The following is a 22,090-nucleotide window of genomic DNA, read 5'->3' on the forward strand; positions in this document are numbered from 1 at the left end:
TGTAGGCCATGCCTACTTAAGCAGTATTTTTTATTATTGTCTACAGAATAACCACTTTAAGCTAAATACTTCTATCTTAAAAAATATCTAGTAAAATACTATTTACCGTCATCATGGCAAAGATAAAATAAATCTGTTATTAGAAATTAGTTATTAAAACTATTATGTTTAGAAATGTGCTAAAAAATCTATTTCCATTAACAGAAATTAAATAGAAATTGGGGGGAAAATAAAAAGAGGGGGCTAATAATTGTGACTTCAACTGTACATTAACATTATTAAACACAATTTAGAAGCATACAGTGTGGCTACAAACGTAATCTCCACTTGATCTTTTAAATTTCTGTTTACTTTCATAACTGTTATAAATATGCCAAAATTATTATTATTATTATTATTATTATTATTATTATTATTATTATTATTATTATTATTATTATTATTATTATTATCTCACACCAAAAAGGTCTCTGGGTCAAGCCTCGGCTGGGTCAGTTGGCATTTCTGTGCGGAGTTTGCATGTTCTTCCCGTGTTGGCGTGGGTTTCCTCCGGGTGCTCCGGTTTCCCCCACACCCCAAAGACATGTGGTACAGGTGAATTGGGTGAGCTAAATTGTCCGCAGTGTATGAGTGTGTGTGTGTGAATGTGAGTTGCAGCTGGAAGGGCATCCACTGCGTAAAAACATAAGCTGGATCAGTTGGCGGTTCATTTCACTGTAGCGACCACAGATTAATAAAAGGACTAAGCCGAAAAGAAAATTTATGAATGAATATTATTAATATTACTATTTATTGAATAATAATAAAAAAAAAATCTTCCTTCTGGCCAGTGGATCTCTTTCTAATTGTGATTTCTGACTCAAAACTAGTAATTGCAACATAACCTTATGTGTTGATTTAATAATACTAGTAGGTCATAACCAATAGGCTAATGGAAAGCAATTATTTCAGTAAACAGATCTTAAATGAGTCTTTGCATAAAGTAAACAATGTTTATTTATAGCTTTTATTTGAGCTCCTTAGCCCTTTCCGGCTAAGAAAAAAAAAAAAAAAGTTGGCACGAACCAAATGCGTTGACTCGGTTCCACCATTGAGCAGGTTTCCAAGCTGTGAGTGTCAGCTGCAGATCACTGTGTCGCCCCTACTGCAACGTGAAATCGCCCAGGGAGCACCTGGCTCATGCTGCCATAATACCGCAGCTATTTTTGACACCGCAACAGGCAGCACCTCACTCGGGCTAAATACCCACGCCAATGGGACATTCACACACTTTTGTCTCTGGCTCTCTACATGTACAGTTGAAGTCAGAATTATTTCAATTTGTATTCTTTTTAAATTGGACTTTAAGCTGAATAATAGTATCTTAGTAAAAAAAAAAAAAAAAAAAAAAAAATATATATATATATATATATATATATATATATATATATATATTATATATTTATATTTATATTATATATATATGCACATTGCGATTTCGATGCTGAAACGATGTATTGTGCAGCCCTAATTCAAACAGTCTCAGAGTAGTTGTGAAACCACCCCTTTGTTAATTTAGCTGTGTGCTTAGGGTCATTGTCTTGTTGAAAGGTAAACCTTTGGCGCAGTCTGAGGTCCTGAGCACTCTCAAGAAGGTTTTCGTCCAGGATGTCCTTGTACTTGGCCGCATTCATCTTTCCCTCAATTGTAACCAGTCGTCCCGTCCCTGCAACTAAAAAACACCCCCACAGCACGATGCTGCCACAGTCATGCTTCACTGTTGGACGGGTGATGAGCAGTGCCTGGTTGACTCCATACATACTGCTTAGAAATAAGGCCAAAAAGTGTTATCTTGGTTCAAGAGAGCAGAGAATCTTATTTCTCACCATCTTGGAGTCCTTCAGGTGTTTTTAGCAAACTCCATGCTGGCTTTTACTTGTCGGGCCACTCGGGCGTCTCCCATCTCCCAACTGCATCTCTGGACCTCAGCCAAGGTGATTTTAACATTTAAGGGGGTCTGAATACTTCCCGTACCTACTGTATTCAAGTTATAAAATAAGTTAAGCCTATTTCCAAAAAAAAAAAAAGAGGAGTGTCCATTTTAAGGCCAATTCAACTCCTGCTGTAAATCCCTCTTTATTTCTGATCCCATCTCTGCTGAAAAATCCAGCTTAAACCAGCTTAGGCTGGTTGGCTGGTTTTAGCTGGCTGACCAGCTTGGTTTAGAAGGGTTTTGGCTACTTCCAGTCTGATTTCCAGTCATTTCCAGCCTGGTCTTAGCTGATCAGGCTGGAAAGTGACCAGCTAAAACCATCTAAAACCAGCTTGACCATCCTGGTTTAAGCTGAACATAGCTGGTTTTGGCTGGGCTCCCAGCCTGGCTAGGTTGGTCAAGCTGGTTTTGGCTGGTCATCTCCCAGCATGTCCAGCTAAAACCAGGCTGGAAATGACTGGAAACCAGCCTGGAAGTGGCCAAAACCCCTCTAAAACCAGGCTGGTCGACCAGCTAAAACCAGTCAACCATCCTAGGCTGGTTTAAGCTGGATTTTTCAGCAGGGATTTTTTAAAGATCTATCCATGCAGGCTTACAATGGATAACATCGCCATGAACGCCCATGAGCGACTTCACAGCACAGAGACATACGCAAACAAAGTCACAGGAAGTGCGAACGGGCTCCAGTAATCAAGGTCACACAAACGTAAACACTGCCGCGCTCCTACACTGAATACGCACCAAACAAAAGCTGAGCCCCAGTCACTGCCATTATGCCCGTGACTTTACATGAAACGGAAGTCTGACTGTGACTTCACACATTAATGCACTGCGTCTACCCCCTACAGCAATCACGCAAGACACCGAGGATAGATCCCTTCGCTTTGTGCCCGGCATGGCTGTTTTGCTACATTGAACCGATTATGTAATCTGCGGCTAGGGAGGCCACTGGCTGTCTCTCTTCGTCGAGTTGTTGTCACAGGGTTGTTCTGCAGGTTTCATAAAGTCAAATTTAAGACCCTTTTTAAGACCATTGTTAATGAAATTTCAGACTTATATATGAGGCTGAACACTGGATTTTATTTCCAAAGGAAAAGGAAAAATTTTTAACTATCCTCATCAAAGAAAAAGCCCAATTTACTTATTTTATTCATTTTCCTTCGGCTTAGATCCTTATTTATTAGGGGTCACCACAGAGGAATGAACTGCCAACTATTCCAGCATATGTTTTAAACAGCGAGTGCCCTTCCAGCCACGACCCAGTACTGGGAAACACCCATACACCTTCATATTCACACACTAAGGCCAATTTAGCTTACCCAATTCACCTACAGTGCATGTCTTTTGACTATGGGGGAAACCGGAGCACCCGGAGGAAACCCACGCCTTCAAAGGGAGAACATGCAAACTCCACACATTAACAACAACTCGAACCAGAGACCTTCTTGCTGTGAGGTGACAGTGCTAACCACTGAGCCACCATGCATGCCGCCTAATATAGGTATTTCTTAGTCACATATTTTAAATAATGTGTCAAACTCTGGTTTTATAGATGCACTTTTTTATACTTAAAAAAGCTAAATATATGCAACTAAATGTAATTGAATTAAATTAAATACAGTGCTCAGCATATATGCGCACACCCCATTTTGAAAATGAATATTTTTATCCATTTTTCAGCGAATATGGGTAATATATTGATGCATTTGAACAAAACAGATTTATTTTACAGATACATTTATTAAAATAATATTTTAGTCACCGGACATCTTTGAAATTAAAAGATAGTACATTTAAATTCATGCAAGACTACTTAAAAACTACTTACAAACTACAACATTTCAACAAAATTGTATATATTTTTTGCTTCTCTTGATTTTTACTACTTTTGAAAATGTTATTTAATATTTTTTTCCTAACAGAGAAATTTGTGCTACTATTTTTTGAACCGTATTCATAAGTTTTGTTAGAAAAGCTTCAGATTCGGCTAAACTAATGTATATGCACAAATATAATATTGTAAAGCTTCCTATAGAAAATATTAATTTAATTGAGAGATTTGTAAGGGGTGTTCTCATACAGTATATGTTGAGCACTGTATTTAAAACTGTCTGTCCAGGTCAGTGTCCTCACCCTAAATAAAAGGAGAACTTTTTAACAAATATTACTGTAAGGAAGCTAATTAAACTATATTGGTAAATAAAGGAGCTACAATTAAAATAGCTGTTAAAGGTTTTATTGAGATGGATTGCTAGTGATTAGACGATTTCGGCCTGAATGAACAGCTTTTCATTGACATTGAAAAATAAAGACATACAAGCCTACAACTTGACAAGACTTTTTAAGGTAATTATTAATGCAATTTTAGACTTTTATATCGGGCTAAACACTATTAAAAAAATTCCAACGGAAAAGTAAAGATTTTTAATATCATCATCAAAAAAACAAAAAACCTAATTTATTTATTTCTTAGCCACATATTTCAAATAATTTGTTAAAATAAGCATACTCCGGTTTTATAGATGCACTTTTTTGAACGTAACGTCTTTTTTTTAAAAATAAATCCTAAATATATGCAACTAAATAAATTTAATTAAATATATAAAAACCATAAATAAAACAAAAACTTTTAATGTTATTGTAAGGAAGATAACTAAACTTTATTGGTAAATATAAGAGCTAAAAATTAAACTATTTGTTAAAAGTTCTATTGAGATGGGTTGCTGGTGATTAGACGATTTCAGCCTGAATGAGCAGCTTTACTTGTACACAGGAAAATTAACACCTATTTAAAATGTTTTAAGGCCTAAAACACAATATTTTGATACATTTAAGACTTTTAACGACCATTATTAATGAAATTCAGACTTTTATATGGGGGCTAAACACTATAAAAAATCTAATGGATAATGAAAAGATTTTTACTCTCATCATCAAAAAAAAAAATTCTTATTTATTTATTTCTCAGCCACATGTTTCAAATATTTTTTCAAAACAGGCAAACCCTGGATTTACAGATGCACTTTTTCCCTTTTTAAAAGAAACAGCTAAATATATGCAACTAAATAAATACAATTAAATATATAAAACTGTCTGTCCAGGTTATTGTTCTCACCATAAATAAATGGTGAGAAGCTTATGGACATAGACAAATTAAGACCTTTTTAAAATGTTTTAAGTCCTACAACAAAATATTTCGTCAAAATGAAGACTTTGAAAGGCGTAAAATTTAGCTTTAGCAATTTAATACATTTAGGACCCCGAGGACCCCTGAAAAAAAAAATTGCTAGATTGTTGCAAAGAATTTACACAGCAGGCTAAATTTAAACAAATAAAATGTAGTAATGTTCAACTTAATTTGTTTTTATTTTTTTAATTTAGCCCAGATAAATTGTTTACAAGCACTTAGCTTGAAGAAAATTTGTAAATCCAATGAATATATATATATATATATATTTTTTTTTTTTCAGTGTGTGTCAGTTAAACCAGGAATAAGATATGTAGGTAAACAAAATAAAAATTACCAAAACGCCTTCTCCGTCACTTCTGGCAGCTGCTGCGGCAGCGGCAGCGCGTGCAATGTTGGCTCGCCGTAGTTCCTTATTGGCCTGCAAGGTGGAGAAATAATTAACGGCAGCAAACTCGATGAGGGCAGAGAAGACAAACGCGAAGCAGACGGCGATGAACCAGTCCATGGCGGTGGCGTAGGAGACTTTTGGTAATGAGTGACGGGCGCTAATGCTCAGCGTGGTCATGGTCAGCACTGTGGTGATGCCTGTTGGGAATACAACAAAAAGAGAGCGAGGGGAAAATAGTAAGCTTGACTGATCCTGAAAGTTCTCGCTAAAGATGTCTTTTCTGTGTTTTGGTAACCTCAATTCATACTAATAAGTCGTTAGTTGTGTCTCAAATGGCACACTACACACTTTCAGTATACACTCAATAATGTACAGTGGAGTTTAGTGTCATCCCAAATGTGACACTAATATTTTTTACAAAACAGACACTCAAACCATTTCCCAGGCAACATTTAAAGGTTCACGAAACCCTTAAGTACTTTTTTTTTTTTGTGGAGATTTTAACAGATTTGTGTGTGTTGAGCATCAGTTAAGACAATGTTAGCACCTGTCAGCTTTAATTGTGGGGTAAACTGGATAATTTTGAGCTTTTGTCAGCTAATTGCAGCTTCCGGGTTTAAAATGATTTTTGAGGCGGGATCAAAACCGTTGACGTAGCGCAAACTGCAAGTGCAAAGATGACGCGTCGGTTTCTCATTATTATTTATAGCGGAGTTTTTTATACTATGAGAAGAGCCGGCTTCTTAATTATTCATGACTGCGCGTACTTTACGAAGGCAAGGCAGACCTGCCAGTGCCAAGCTCAGCTGTGAGATTCTACCTTGATGACTGGGTGAAACCGCGTCCACTTGGACTATTTTTAGCTGCCGCATATGATTATGTGTATAATAAATTATCGAAATTGTTTTTGATGCTAATGGTCTAATCCGATTTAATAATCTATGCTAAGCTAAGCTAAAAGTGCTTAATATTATGCAGTGCTGTTTCCTAGTTGCCTAACTGGGGACTGTTTTCAGATGCTGTGCATGATTATATAGTATGTACTATAACTTAGCAAAATTGTTTTCGATGGTAATGGTCTAATCCAATTAAATGATCTATGCTAAGCTAAAAATGCACTATATTACATTACGTGGCATTGTTACTTAGTTGGGACTATTTTCAGCTGCTGCTTATGATTATATGTATTTTAATTTAACAAAATTATTTTTGATGCTAATGGTCTGATCTGATTCAATGATCTATGCTAAGCAAGGCTAAAAGTGCTTGATATTATGCAGCGCTGTTACCTGTGTAGCTAGCTGGAGACTATTGTCAGGTACTGCATATAATTATGTGTAATATAAATTATTTAAATTGTTTTGGATGCTAATGGTCTAATCTGATTTAGTGATCTATGCTAAGCTAAGCTTAGCTAAAAGTGCTTAATACTATGCAGCGTTGTTACCTAGTTGCCTATCTAGGGAATTTTTCAGGTGCTGTCCATGATTATACAGTACATATTAAAAATTATCGAAAATGTTTTTGATGCTAATGGTCTAATCCAATTGAATGATCTACGCTAAGCTAAAAGTGCTTTATATTACGCAGCATTGTTACCTAGTTATATTATATGATTATATGTATTTTAATTATAAAATAGTTTTTGATGCTAATGGTCTAATCTGATTCAATGATCTATGCTAAGCTAAGCTAAAAGTGCTTGATTTTACGCAGCGTTGTTACCTAATTGCCTAGCTGGGGACTATTTTCAGGTGCTGCATTTGATTATTTGTATTATAAATTATCATAACTGTTTTTGATGCTAATGGTCTAATGCAGTTCAATGATCTATGCTAAGCTAATCTAAAAGTGCTTGATATTACGCAGCGCTATTGCCTAGCTTGGGACTATTTTCAGCTGCTGCACATGATTCTATGTATTGTAATTATCAAAATTGTTTTTGATGCTAATGGTCTAATCGGATTCAATGATCTATGCTAAGCTAAGCTAACATTTATCCTATCAAACCTGGAGATCAGCTAAATGGATGCAAAAATGGTAAAACTCAACAGTTTAACTGTAGGGGAACTGCAAAATAAGCCTTTTTCTTAAAGAGGTAGTGTGTTTCTTCAAGCTATTTGAAACATAAACACTGTTTTGAAGTATATCCAGTCTTGTTTAATTCCATAAAGGGCTCCAGTGTCTCTTATGTCGCCGGTCAGGTCATGCCTATACAGTATATGGATGTAATTTTGTTTTCAGTTCGCTTTCTTATGTCTCCAGTACTAGTGTTGTTATTATTAGTAAACGATAATGCGTTCGGATCCATGTTTCTGAGCTGAGCACTGTGACAAGAACCACCATAAAATGGCTGATGGTAAAGCGAGGGGGTGGGGGGCAGCGTTCAGTTATTTCATAATGTATCATAGAGCCCCATGGTTCGCTGGTGCGTGCTGGTTCTATTGAATAGGTCATTTACTCAGAGCTCTGCATGAACTCCCATGGAATAGCTCCAGGATAAATAATAGCCATTAGTTGAGTAAGGACTGAAAAGCCTCTGAGATTCAAAGTGATTTGTCCGAAAGATGACAGATAACATTATTTAACACGCTTTGCAGTGTTTTATATATCTAAATCCTTGCTTCTCTTTCATAAGTGTTGTGTTAGATAATAAAGTATATTTATAGAATGTATCCCCAAAGAAACAGTTTTTTTTGGGGGAAGAATGGCCTTGCTATATTTCATTTGCTTCATTTTCCCTTAATGTTTGGAACAATGCAAGAACAAGAACTCTTTTGTTAGTATCTAATTTTCTTCCTCATGCATCAACATATTAGTAGTACTGACAATTTAATTTGTGTGTGTGTGTATATACAGTTGAAGTCAGAATTATTAGCCACCTTCAATTTTTTTCTTCTTCTTTTTCTTCTTCTTTTTATAATATTTTCCAAATGATGTTTAACAGAACAAGGGAATTTTCACAGTATGTCTGATAATATTCTTTCTTCTGGAGAAAGTCTTATTTGTTTTATTTCGGCTAGAATAAAAGCAGTTTCAATTTTTTAAACATCATTTTAGGGACAAAATTATTAGCCCTTTTAAGCTATTTTTTTCTCGCTATTTTTTTCCTATAGTCTACAGAACAAACCATCATTATACAATAACTTGCCTAATTACCCTAACTCACCAAGTTACCCTAATTAACCTAGTAAAGTCTTTAAATGTCACTTTAAGCTGTATAGAAGTGTCTTGAAAAATATCTGGTAAAATATTATTTACTGTCATCATGGCAAAGATAAATTAAATCCATTATTAGAAATTAGTTATTAAACTATTAGGTTTAGAAATGTGTTGAAGAAATCTGCTCTCCATTAAATAGAAATTGGGGAAAAAATAAACAAGCGGTCTAATAATTCAGGGGGGCTAATACTTCTGACTTCAAATATTATATTGTGGAATATAAAGAAAGGTGCTTAAATCTTGGGCTTGACCATCTATATAATTATAGATATGCGAGATATTCTTCAAGCTTGGATGGCTGTTGGAATACAGCTACTGAAAAGTACCAGCTTTTAAAGTTATATGAAAACGAGGGTTGCACAATAATAGAACAATATGCAACATTGTTATTATTAAGTATTATTGTTGTTTTTTTGTTTGTTTGTTTTTTTTCTTTTTTTTATATTTCCCAAATAATGTTTAGGAGCAAATATATGTTCACAGTATGTCTGATAGTATTTTTATCTTCTGGAAAAAGTCTTATTTGTTTTATTTTGGCTAGAATAAAAGCAGTTTTTATTAATATTTTTTTAATTTAATTTATTATTATTGTTTTTTTTTTTTTTTTTTACCATTTTAAGGTCATTATTTTTAGAGCCTTTAAGCTATATTTTTTTCTAGATAGTCTACAGCAGTGGTTCTCAAACTTTTTTCATCAAGTGCCACCTCAGAAAAAAATGGTCTCTCCAAGTACCACCCTAATGAGCAGTATTGAAATACAGTAGCTAAATAAGCCCAGTAAAGAAGCTACAGCTCTGCACAGTTCTAAAACGTGGTAGATTAATTTCTATTATTAAGAATATTTATTAGTGTCCACAATTTTAAACATTACAAATAGTCTAAACGTGAACACTGTACTGTGTTTATAAAAAACAAGCAAACTAAAAACTAAAAATGTCAAAATTAAAATTAAAATGGGCTTTTAAAAGTTAAAAATGGTAGGTTAATGATCTTAAAAAGTATAAAGAAAAGTGCGGTACTTAAATGTAAAGTATTAACATACAGTAGCCAATTCATCAACATCTCGAAATGTTGCCTGGACCTCAGAAATATAGGCTATATGTCATAAAATAAATACTATTATATGTCATATTCATATATAAATCATTTTTGATCAATTTAGAAATATATGTAGCATGTACTTATGACACATTTGATATCTACGCGTTCCACTAAAAGGAAGCCCGCATACCACTAGTGGTACAGGTACCACAGTTTGAGAACCACTGGTCTACAGAACAAACCATCGTTATACAATAACTCGCCTAATTACCCTAACCTGCCTAGTTAACCTAATTAACCTAGTTAAGCCTTTAAATGTCACTTTAAGCTGTATAGAAGTGTCTTGAAAATTATCTAGTAAAATATTATTTACTGTCATCATGGCAAAGATAAAATAAATCAGTTATTAGAGATGAGTTATTAAAACTATTATGTGAAGAAATGTGTTTAAGAAATCTTCTCTCTGTTAAACAGAAATTAGGAGAAAAATGAACAGGGCGGCTAATAATTCAAGGGGGCTAATAATTCTGACTTCAACTGTATATGGATGGATGGATGGATTTTGTTTTGAAACTGAAATGTAGTTATTGCAGAAAAAAAGTTTAATTTGTAAAAAAAAAAAAAAAAAAGTGCAGCATGTGAGAAAAATGAAAGGGCACTTGTTCACCTTAATTTTGTCTCAAATCATTTTGTAAAAAAATCGTGACAAAATCATGTATCGTGAGATTGGTATCGTAAATTGTACTGCATTGAGAGTCAGAGGAATCGTTATGTCCCTATTAGTTCCACATACTTTGGGCTCTTTCTTGTACTTCCAGAGACTTCTACAAACTCTCCACATATAGGGTATTTGCCGAGCTAGTGTTTTTCCGATACTGATAAACTTCCGGTGACCTGTTATTGTGAACTTTTTTTTCCATTGTATACGGTTCCTTTTACAGCATCGATGTTGTAATGTCATTAAAATACATCTAGTTAAATAAACTTTGGGATTCATATAGTTGCTCAAGCGTAAAATGAGACAAAAAGTTGTTTACTCGTACGGGCCTGTCAGAATCGGCAGGCTAGCGAAGAAGCTACATTGAAATTACTGGGGTAAAATAAATGCTCATGTTACAAAGACATGGCAGGGAAAATGTAATTTAATGCAGTGCTTCTTGTACAATCTGAGACCCACATTATATCGGATATCACTCAGGCAGTGAAGATCGCTGATTTTTACAGAAACGTGCCAGTTTTTGCATTGACATACAGTTCGCCGGAAGCGCTTAACCCAGGTTACTTTCAAATTAAAAGTCCTATTAGCATGCTTTGGCATATACCCTATTCCAAATGCAATGCTGTACCACTCGGGCTGCCGAGTAGTTTATAAGTTCCTATTGACAGCACACCCTATAACACAACATATGCTGTCATTTAGCTTTCTATTTGCTTGGATTATTTATTTTATTGATGTCATACTTGCTATCTTCAATCTAGCAAAATCATACAGATATATCCCTTTGATAAAGGTGTGGTTTTTCTATTTCTTTGACCACCTGTTATTTTAAGGCCAAAGGTGTTGCTGATACAATCTGCCAAACTATCCATGGCAGGAGACGCTTGTTGTGTTTTTGTTGGGTGATCTATAGGGCAAGCTCATGGTCAACAGGTCGGGCAGATAGACGAAAAGATATGTTTGTCATCCAAGGAAGGAAAGAGACTCCATTGGATAGAGAGGGAAAGAGAGATATATTATATTCTCTGTGAGGACAGTAACGATGAAACATGCCCGGCTCTTAATAGAGACAACAACATTTTTATGGCGAGCACAAAGCTTGATTCTGGATGACTAAGCCAAATAGAGACGTAACATTATAAATGGAGCTGATGGGAAGCTGAGATGTTGGGAGTCAGGTTCGCTTGTAGAACCCAGTAATAAAATTCTACAAATAAAACACTAATAAAAACACTACAACCAATGATTTTCTCACTTTTTGTCTTTGGTCTTGTTTCTAGTCCATATATTGTAAAAAAAAAAAATAAATAAAAATAAAAATTATATATATATATATATATATATATATATATATATATATATATATATATATATATATATATATATATATATATATATATATATATATTAGAAAGAAAAAAATTCAAAGGGGGCTAATAATTCTGACTTCAACTGTGTATATATATATATATATATATATATATATATATATATATATATATATATATATATATATATATATATATATATATATATATACAGTTGAAGTCAGAATTATTAGCCCCCTTTGAATTTTTTTCTTTTTTGTTAAATATTTTCCAAATGATGTTTAACAGAGCAAGGGAATTTTCACAGTATGTCTGATAATATTTTTTCTTCTGGAGAAAGTCTAATTTGTTTTATTTCGGCTAGAATAAAATCAGTTTTTAATTTTTTTAAACACCATTTTAGGGACAAAATTGAAGCCTTTAAATGTCACTTTAAGCTGTATAGAAGTGTCTTAAAAAATACTTAGAAAAATATTATTTACTGTCATCATAGAAAAGATCAAATAAATCAGTTATTAGAAATGAGTTATTAAAACTATGATTTTTATCATAAAATAAACAAGCGATCTAATAATTCAGGGGGGCTAATAATTCTGACTTCAACTGTATACTATATTTGTACACAACGATTATTTATTAAAGATATTAATTAGTTGACTTTACTTAAAATAAGTGAGTAAGCCTGTTTTTAAAAAACGATTACTTGACGTTACTTAGAATAGTGAGCAAACCCATTGGGCTCTATGTTAATGATCTAGGCGCAAAGTCTAAAGCGCTTGGCGCAAGAGCATTAAGTGCTTGTCCCAATCCACTTTTAAATAAGGTACTAAAAATATTCCCTTTTCCAGAGATGGCTCCGTAAAAAACTTGCTGGATAAGTTGGCGGTTCATTCTGCTGTGGGGACCCCGGATTAATAAAGGGACTAAGCCGACAAGAAAATGAATGAATGAATGAAAATATTCCTTAGAGATTTTGCTCCATATTGACATGATAGCATCACGGAGTTAGCTGCACATCCATGATGCAAATCTCTCATTCCACCACATCCCAAGGGTGCTCTATTGGAGTGAAATCTGGTGCCTGTGGAGGCCATTTGAGTACAGTAAACACATTGTCATGTTTTCTTGCTGGAAGTAGCCATCAGAAGATGGATACACTGTGGTCATAAAGGGATGGACAAACATGGTCAGCAACAACACTCAGGTAGGCTGTGGTGTTTACACAATGCTCAATTGGTACAAATGGGCCCAAAGTGTGCCAAGAAAATATCCCCCACACCATTACACCACCACCACCAGGCTGAACTGTTGACACAAGGCAGGACGGATCCATGCTTTCATGCTGTTGATGCCAAATTCTAACCCTTCCAGCTGAATGTTGCAGCAGAAATCAAGACTCATCAGACCAGGCAACGTTTTTTCAATCTTCTATTGTCCACTTATGCAAATTGTAGCCTCAGTTTCCTGTTCTTAGTTGATAGAAGTGGCATCTGGTGTGGTCTTCAGCTGCTGTAGCACATCTGCCTCAAGGTTGGACGTGTTGTGCGTTCAGAGATGCTCTTCTGCAGACCTCGGTTGTATCGAGTGCTTATTTGAGTTACTGTTGCCTTTCTATCAGCTGGAACCAGTCTGGCCATTCTCATCTGACCTCTTGCCTCAACAAGGCATTTGCGTCCACAGAACTGCCGCTCACTGGATTTTATGTTTTTTTTTGGACCATTCTCTGTAAACATTATAAATGGTTGTGCGTGAAAATCCCAGTAGATCAGCAGTTTCTGAAATACTCAGACCAGCTCGGCTGGCTCGTCATGCTACGTTCAAAGTCACTTAAATCTCCTTTCTTCCCCATTCTGATGCTCGGTTTGAACGGCAGCAGATAATCTTGACCATGTCTACATGCTTAAAGTTGCTGCCATGTGATTGGCTGATTCGAAATCTGCGTTAACGAGCAGTTGGACAGGTGTACCTTATAAAGTGGCCGGCGAGGATATGCATGTTTAAACATTTAATTGGGTTTGGGTGTCATGAGGGAAAAAAGCATTACAAAGGGGTGCCATGCTTTCAAAAAAATTTGGGAACCACTGGTCTAGACTAATTCGACAGATTCTGAGCAGGAATGTAAATGTAGCGAGGAAACAAAAAGAAAGCAAAGACACACGCAAGAATCCTTAGGGCAAAAGAATGCTTTTAAGGGCAAAACTCCCATCCAAATTAACCTCAGTCAATTACACCTCTAAACCAAATGCTTTGGGTTATTTCAGCTCTTAGTGGTGGAGGATTGTGATGTAGAGTGACTACAATGGATATGGACAGTGCGTCCCTCAGCCTATTCATCTCCTCTAGCTAAAGCAAGTCATTTGTCAGAACCTCTCGCTCCTTTTTCTTCTTTACACTGTATTAAGTTGTCTTTCACGTCTCTTTTCACAGGATTCACACTCTCACCTCAGAACCCGTGACCGAACTGAGAAACATACTGTAGGTTAGTCACCTCTCCACATGAGCGGTGTTTGCATGCTGAAACAACTCTCTGGTGTAACTAACACCTCGCTCAGAGAAAGCCATTTTTATACTATAGCTGTCACTTTTTCAGCAAAAGATTTACATATCCAGGCATCTATGAGAGTTTTGAATAGTGCCCCATGTTGTTAGTGAACGTTCAAATATTATTCCAGAAATGGTTCACCCACTTTACCCTCTGCAAAATGAATACGCCAGCTGGCAGGAGCTTTAATTGTCTCATGCTGATGTGTTGTCTCGGGCTGATGTGTTTCTCTCATAGAGAGAAAAAAACTTTAGCTGTAGGTTATAGATTCACTTATAATTGCTTAATGCACTCATTATGATGGCCCCATTGAATCACAAGTGGGAGACCACGAAGACAGATGTTTCGTTCAATCATACAGAGTTAAATAGCTGAAAAAACAATGACAAATTAAACATTAAAGCAACAATCCACTTTTTTGTGTGGAAATGGGCTCATTTTACAATTCCCCCAGCGTTAAATAGTCAAGTTAAACATTTTTAAATGCATTCAGTTGATTTTTGAGTCTGGCGGGAGCACTTTTAGCTTAGCTTAGCATAATTCATTGAATCGGATTAGACCATTAGCATTAAAAACAATTCATGCGCGCACCTTTGGTATGGCAGCAACAATCCTTGAATATAATGTCAAACTGACAATATTTATTCATTCATTTTCTTGTCGGCTTAGTCCCTTTGTTAATTCGGGGTCGCCACAGCGGAATGAACCGCCAACTTATCCAGCAAGTTTTTATGCGGCGGATGCCCTTCCAGCCGCAACACATGTCTAGGAAACATCCACACACACATTCAAACACACTCATACACTATGGACAATTTTAGCCTACCCAATTCACCTGTACCGGATGTCTTTGGACTGTGGGGGAAACCGGAGCACCCAGAGGAAACCCACGCAAAGGCAGGGAGAACATGGAAACTCCACACAGAAACGCCAACAGAGCCGAGGTTCAAACCAGTGATCCAGCGACCTTTTTGCTGTGAGGCGACAGCACTACCTACTGCACCACTGCCTCGCCCCACTGACAATATAATTTCTAGCCAAATCAATCAAGAGAGTATAAACGTTTCATCTTCCAACTCGTTAAATTTGCTTAGGATTAATCATTGAATTGGATTAGATCGTTAGCATCATATTTTGATAATTTAAAATATTTATAATCATACAAATCACCTGAAAAAAGAGTCCCCAGCTAGGTATCTAGGTAACAGTGATACGTAATTTTGTTGTGCTCACTGCAGCCATGGCACGACAGCAAAATTCCTTGATTGCTACGCCAGAGTGACAATAAAGTTCCTAGCCATATCAAAAAAAAAAAAAAAAAAAATTCATTTTCTGTCACTTTTAGCTTAGCTTAGCATAAACCATTGAATTGTATTAGACCATTAGCATCAAAAGCATTTTTTTTGATAAATTATCTTATTTATATAATCATACAAAACATTTGAAAATAGTCCCCTGCTAGTTACCTAGGTAACAGTGCTGCGCAATATCATTGTTACTGCAGCAGCCATGATACGGCAGCAAAAAAAAAGTTCCTTGATTATTACGCCAGAATGATAATATAGTTCCTAGCCATGTCAACCATGAAAATATCAGCTTTTAATTTTCTGTCGCTTTTAGCTTAGCTAAAAAAATCCTTTTACAGTTTTTAGTAATATCAATCAATAAAATACTAACATTTCATGTTCTGTCACTTTTAGCTTAGCTTAGCATGAATAATTGAATCGGATTAGACAATTAGCATCAAAAACTATTTTAATAATTTAAATTATATACTCATATGCAGCACCTGAAAATAGTCCTCATCTAGGTAACTATGTAACAGCGTGGCGTAATATTATTGTGCTTATTGCAGCCATGGTACAACAGCAAAATTCCTTGATTGTTACGCCAGAATGACAATATAGTTCCTAGTATTTTTAATCAATAAAATACCAACATTTCATTTTACGTCACTTTAAGCTTAGCTTTGCTTAAATAATTGAATCGGATTAGACCATTAGCATCAAAAACTATTTTGATATAATCATGCGTGCACCGACGAATAGTCCCCAACAACACTGAATAATATTAATGTGCTTACTGGAGTTGTGGTATGGCAGCAAAATTCCTTGATTTTTACGCCAGAGTGACAATATAGTTCCTAGCCATATCAATCAAATTTTAATTTTCCATTGGTGTTAGCGTAGCTTAGCATAAGTCGTTGAATCGAATTAGATCGTTAGCATCAAAAACTATTTTGCTAATTTAAATATATATATATATAATCATATGCAGCTTAGCTTGTTCAGCTGTGTTTGATTAGGGTTGGAGATAAAATCTGCAGGACACCGGACCTCCAGGAACGAGTTGGGTGATCCCTGGCCTAAATTGTCGGATTAGACCATTAGCATCAACATTTTTTTTTAAATATTTACAATATATATATAATCATGTGCAGCACCTGAAAATAGTCCCCAGCTAGGTAACTAGGTAAGAGCGATACATAATATTGTTCATTCCGCAGCCAAGGTACTGCAGCAAATAAGTTCTTTGATTATTATGCCAGAGTGATAATATAGTTCCTAGCCATGTCAAACAAGAAATGATCAACTTTTAATTTTTCGTTACTTTAGCTTAGCTTAGCATAAATCATTGAATCAGATTAGACCATTAGCATCAAAAACAGTTTCAACAATTTGTAATATGTATAAGCATACACAGCACCTGAAAATAGTCCCCTGCTAGTTACCTAGGTAACAGTGCTGCGCAATATCATTGTTACTGCTGCAGCCATGATACGGCAGCAAAAAAAAAGTTCCTTGATTATTACGCCAGAATGACAATATAGTTCCTAGCCATGTCAACCATGAAAATATCAGCTTTTAATTTTATGTCTCTTTTAGCTTAGCATTAATCAATGAAAGGGATTAGACCATACGCACCATGAGACCGAATTTTTTGAGCGAGATGCTAATGGTCTAATCCGATTCAATCATTTATGCTAAGCTAAGCTAAAAGTGCTTCTGTTAGACCCTGAGATTGTCTGAACGGATTCAAAAATGGAAAAATTCAATTGTTAAAATGCTGGTTCGAACCTCGGCTCAGTTGGCGTTTCTGTGAGGAGTTTGCATGTTCTCCCTGCCTTCGCATGGGTTTTCTCCGGGTGCTCCGGTTTCCCCCACAGTCCAAAGACATGCAGTACAGGTGTATTGGGTAGACTAAATTGTCCGTAGTGTATGAGTGTGTGTGTGAATGTGTGTGTGGATGTTTCCCAGAGATGGGTTGAGGCTAGAAGGGCATCCGCTGCGTAAAAACTTGCTGGATAAGTTGGCGGTTCATTCTGCTGTGGCGACCCCGGATTAATAAAGGGATTAAGCCGACAAGAAAATGAATGAATGAATGATTTTAAGTTACAATATTTAGTACTAAAGTTTACCCAAAGATATCCCAATCACTTTGTTCCATCAAATCTGAGTGGTTTCATGTTTCTATAACTGTGCTCTGATTTTACGTGGAAAACTGAGCCAACAGAGGAAGGAAAGGAAGAGGATCTCAATATGTTTGCTTTTATCCTGCGCCGCCACAGAACAAGGGCCAATGCACTTTAAGTGATTTAGGACCGTTGCCAACAGCTGCCAAGAAGAGTGCATTAAGATAATGAAGCAGAATGGAGATCTACATAAAAACCAACAGGAAAAAAAAAACGAGTATCATCTCATCGAGCTATAAATGACTGCTTAGCAAATTCATCTGGATTTCTTTTGTTTATGAAGAAACACAGTGATGTATATTCATGCTGGCACCATCTTTTATGAGAACTTTCAGCCTCAGTCTAACAATTCACAACTCTTCGCTTTAAACTGTGCTGGAACTTTTCAACGTACATTCGGTTATTTCAAATCTGCTGTGTTTATAATACAAACGCCTCCTTCTGCTTTCTATGGGTGAGATCCAACATGTATGGTTGCTGCCTTGTAAAGAAATGGAGTTTCATAAGTGACTGATTTAGAACACTTTACATGGGCGGCAACACTCGAGAGACTCAAGTTATATTCCATTGAGTTAATAAACAAACAATGCAAATAAAGGTAAAGCAGCGCATATAGGTTTAGTATAACAATTCAACAGGCTTCATGCTGAATAACACAAGATGTACACCAATTTTAGAGTCATGAAAACGATGCATTGAAATAAAAGAATTTAGTTTTCCAATTTACCTCCTTTTTTTAAATGTTTCTCATACAACTGCTGCTGTATAATGAGTTTCAGAAATGCACATTTGCACCAGGATTAAAGATTACATGTTATCCTGTAGAAACAAAGCAGTTACTCCAACTGCATTAATCTATAGAGTGAACATGCAATCTGTATGTGCATGACTTCACAGTGTAATAATTTTAATACATTTATTTAGTTATTTATTTGATTTTATTTGAGTAAATTTGTTTCATTTGTCCCAAAACATTACTGTTATTTATATGCACAAAACGTTTTGCACTTAAATAGCAAAAATTTATTAATTATTAAAAATATTTATTTTTTATTTTTTTTTATTTTATTTTATTTTATTTTATTTTATTTTATTTTATTTTATTTTATTTTATTTTACCCAACACATAAAGGTTATGTAAATGCACAAGTGATTTAGTTTTGTATTAGAATGCAATTGAATAGCAACAATTTATTTATTATTAAAATATTTAATCTAATTTTATTATTTTATTTGCAGTTTCAAAGACCCAAAACATAACTGTTATGTAAATGCACAAACACTTAATAAATTAACTGGGCTAATGATCTAAATAACTGGACTAATTCTGGTTACTTATTTATTATTATTAATAAAAAATAATTATTATTTTATTTTTTATCTTATCTTATTTTACTTTTGTTTTATTTTATTTATTTTATTTGAATTTATTTTATTTTATTTTATTTGCTGTTTTAAAAACGTTACACTTTTAGGGACATAAAGCGTAACTGTAATCTAAATGCACAAAAAGTTCAGTTTTGTATAAGAACGCAATTGAATACCAACAATTTATTTACTTTTAAAAATATGTTTTATTTTATTTATTTATTTATTTTTTATTTTATTTTATTTTTTTGCAGTTTGCAGTTTCGAAAACATTAAGGTACCCAAAACATAATTGTTATGTAAATGCACAAATGATTTAATTTTTATTAGAATTGGTATTGAATAGCAACAATTTATTTATTATTAAAATATTTATTTATTCGTTCATTTATTTAATTTTTTATTTTATTTTACGTTTTTAATAAAATTTAATATAATTTAAGTTATTTTATTTACAATTTTAAAACTTTGCACTTGCAGGGACCAAAAATATAACTGTTATGTAAAAGCACGAAACGTTCAGTTTTGTATTAAAATGCAATTAAATACCAACTATTTATTTATTATTAAAATTTTTTTTGAATTAAATTAAATTAAATTAAATTAAATTGAATTGAATTGAATTGAATTGAATTGAATTGAATTGAATTGAATTTACTGAGCTATTGGTCTAAATAACTTGACCTCATTTTGGTCACTTCTTTATTATTAATTAATAAATATTTAATTGTATTATATTTTGTAACAACTGCATTTTCAAGGCCCCAAAATCATAATTTTTATATCAATGCACAAAACGTAAAAACCTGGAGATAAAGCACTGCGATCTGTTTTACGTAATGTATAGTCTGCTCAACCTGCTCCTTTTAGTGTGGAATGAATTAATTCTGATCACTTTAACCACTGCATCCATTTCTCCCTTTTTTTAACTGAGCTTGTTGCTATGCGATTGCATTTTATGTGAGAAACACATTGGAGTTTGGCCAAAAGAAGGTCATAATGATCTTAGAAGGCACACTGTTGCTGCCTACCTTTTAAAACAGCATACATATCAGTGAACTATTATCTATTTTGCCATAAAGGTGCTGTGTGTAAGTTTTGTACTCTTCTAAAGCATAAAAATACCATGGTATGTTCGAAGATATTTAAGAAACATGCTTTGTGAACATTCTTGTTTATCTGAAAAACAATGCTGATGATATTCTGCGGGAATGTCACTACGTGACAAAATGTGATGAGATGAAACATGACAGAACAATAATACAGCCATTCAGAAGCACAGAATAGTGCATTTACTGCACTCCGACGAAATGGTAAGGTTTAAAATCTAATTAATACATATTAAACCTCTTAAACATTATTAAATGCAAATGCTGAATCACTGATATGTGTTAGCCTGCACTGAATCACAGTTCTAAAGTTCAATCGCAAACAATTACTTTTATTTTCAAGATCTGAGGTGAATTATCTGCTGCTGCTTTCAGTAGTATGGCAATAAATATCTAGTAAAAAAGCATTCAAACTCACATTATTAGCATTTAACATTGAATAAAGCACATGAGGGGTACCTGAGCTGATCATTGTCATAGTTTTTTTGTTGTTTAGCTGATAAAAATGTCAGGTGTTGGTTGGCCCAACAGAAAACAACAAAAAAAGCTGCTTACCAAACACAGTTCTTGCAGGTACCGACTCTTTGTCAATCCAAAAGGAGACCTGTGCTAAGATCACAGTCATAATGCATGGGATGTAGGTCTGGATCAAAAAGAAGCCCATTTTCCTCTGCAGATGGAAGTACACCGTCATGACTATATATTCACCTGCAAGAGAAAGACACAGGATATCATGCTTAATGGGATAGTTCACCCCAAACTGAACATTTTGTTCACCCCAAACTGTACATCACTTCACTTGTTAAAAACTTTGTTTCGTTTTTCGAACACAAAAGAAAATTTTTTGAACAAACCACTGACTTTTGTGTTTTTCCTACAAGGAACGTTCTTCAAACTGTCTTCTCTTATGCTCAGCAGATGATAGAATTGCAGGTTTGTAAACCCTGAGTAAACATTAAGTGCATTTTGATTTTTGGGTGGACTTTGGGGCACTTTAAGTTTAACTTATAATCAAACAGGCTCATTCTACAGTTTTAACAGTTGATTTTTACCATTTTTGAATCCATTCAGACAATCTCAGGGTCTGACAGGAACCCTTTAAAAATTCTAAATACTCTTCCTTACCCCTCTAAGTGATTTATTTATTTATTTGTTTATTGTGATGGTTTTTTAGAACGCATCATTTTAGGTTTTTGCTAGAAGGGATACAGCTGTGGCTGGAAGTTCATTCATTCATTTATTTTCTTGTCGGCCTAGTCCCTTTATTAATCCGGGGTCGCCACACAGCGGAATGAACCGCCAACTTATCCAGCACGTTTTTACGCAGCGGATGCCCTTTCCAGCCGCAACCCATCTTTGGGAAAGAATTATTTATAATATTTTGTAAATTAGCCATTTTATTAATGTCTACCACTAGCCCAACCCTAAACCCAACCATCACAGTAATTTTAAAAACGGTAAATATACTGAGTATTATTCTTATTATTCATTAAAATATCAATTTAATTGTATTTTATTAACATCTACCCCAACCTCAAAGTTCTTGTCGGCTTAGTCCCTTTATTAATCAGAGGTCACCGCAGCGGAATGAACCGCCAACCTATCCAGCATATGTTTTACGCAGCAGATGCCCTTCCAGCTGCAACCCAACACTGGGAAACACCCACACACTCTTGCCAACAACTCACGCCAGTATAGAGAGAATATGCAAACTCCACACAGAAACGCCAGCTGACCCAG

The 22,090-nt window shown here is 34.8% G+C and overlaps 2 protein-coding genes across 4 annotated transcripts in view; one reads left to right on the plus strand and one right to left on the minus strand.

Moving 5' to 3' along the window:
• The window catches only part of sh3pxd2b (SH3 and PX domains 2B), an 897,647-nt gene that overhangs the window by 211,058 nt on the left and 664,499 nt on the right, over positions 1-22,090 (plus strand). The gene's annotated exons all lie outside the window — the stretch shown is intronic.
• Positions 1-22,090, minus strand: part of gabra6b (gamma-aminobutyric acid type A receptor subunit alpha6b) — a 53,621-nt gene that overhangs the window by 25,181 nt on the left and 6,350 nt on the right. For both annotated transcript variants that reach the window (XM_002667357.8, XM_073935509.1), the window contains 2 exons: positions 20,906-21,058; positions 5,497-5,747 (listed from right to left, as the gene is read on the minus strand). In XM_002667357.8, coding sequence (XP_002667403.3) covers positions 5,497-5,747; positions 20,906-21,058 — 404 coding nt within the window. The remainder of the gene's footprint in view (positions 1-5,496; positions 5,748-20,905; positions 21,059-22,090) is intronic.

This window comes from Danio rerio, chromosome 21 (genome assembly GCF_049306965.1).
Source record: "Danio rerio strain Tuebingen ecotype United States chromosome 21, GRCz12tu, whole genome shotgun sequence".
In the NCBI taxonomy this organism is placed as follows: Eukaryota; Metazoa; Chordata; class Actinopteri; order Cypriniformes; family Danionidae; genus Danio; species Danio rerio.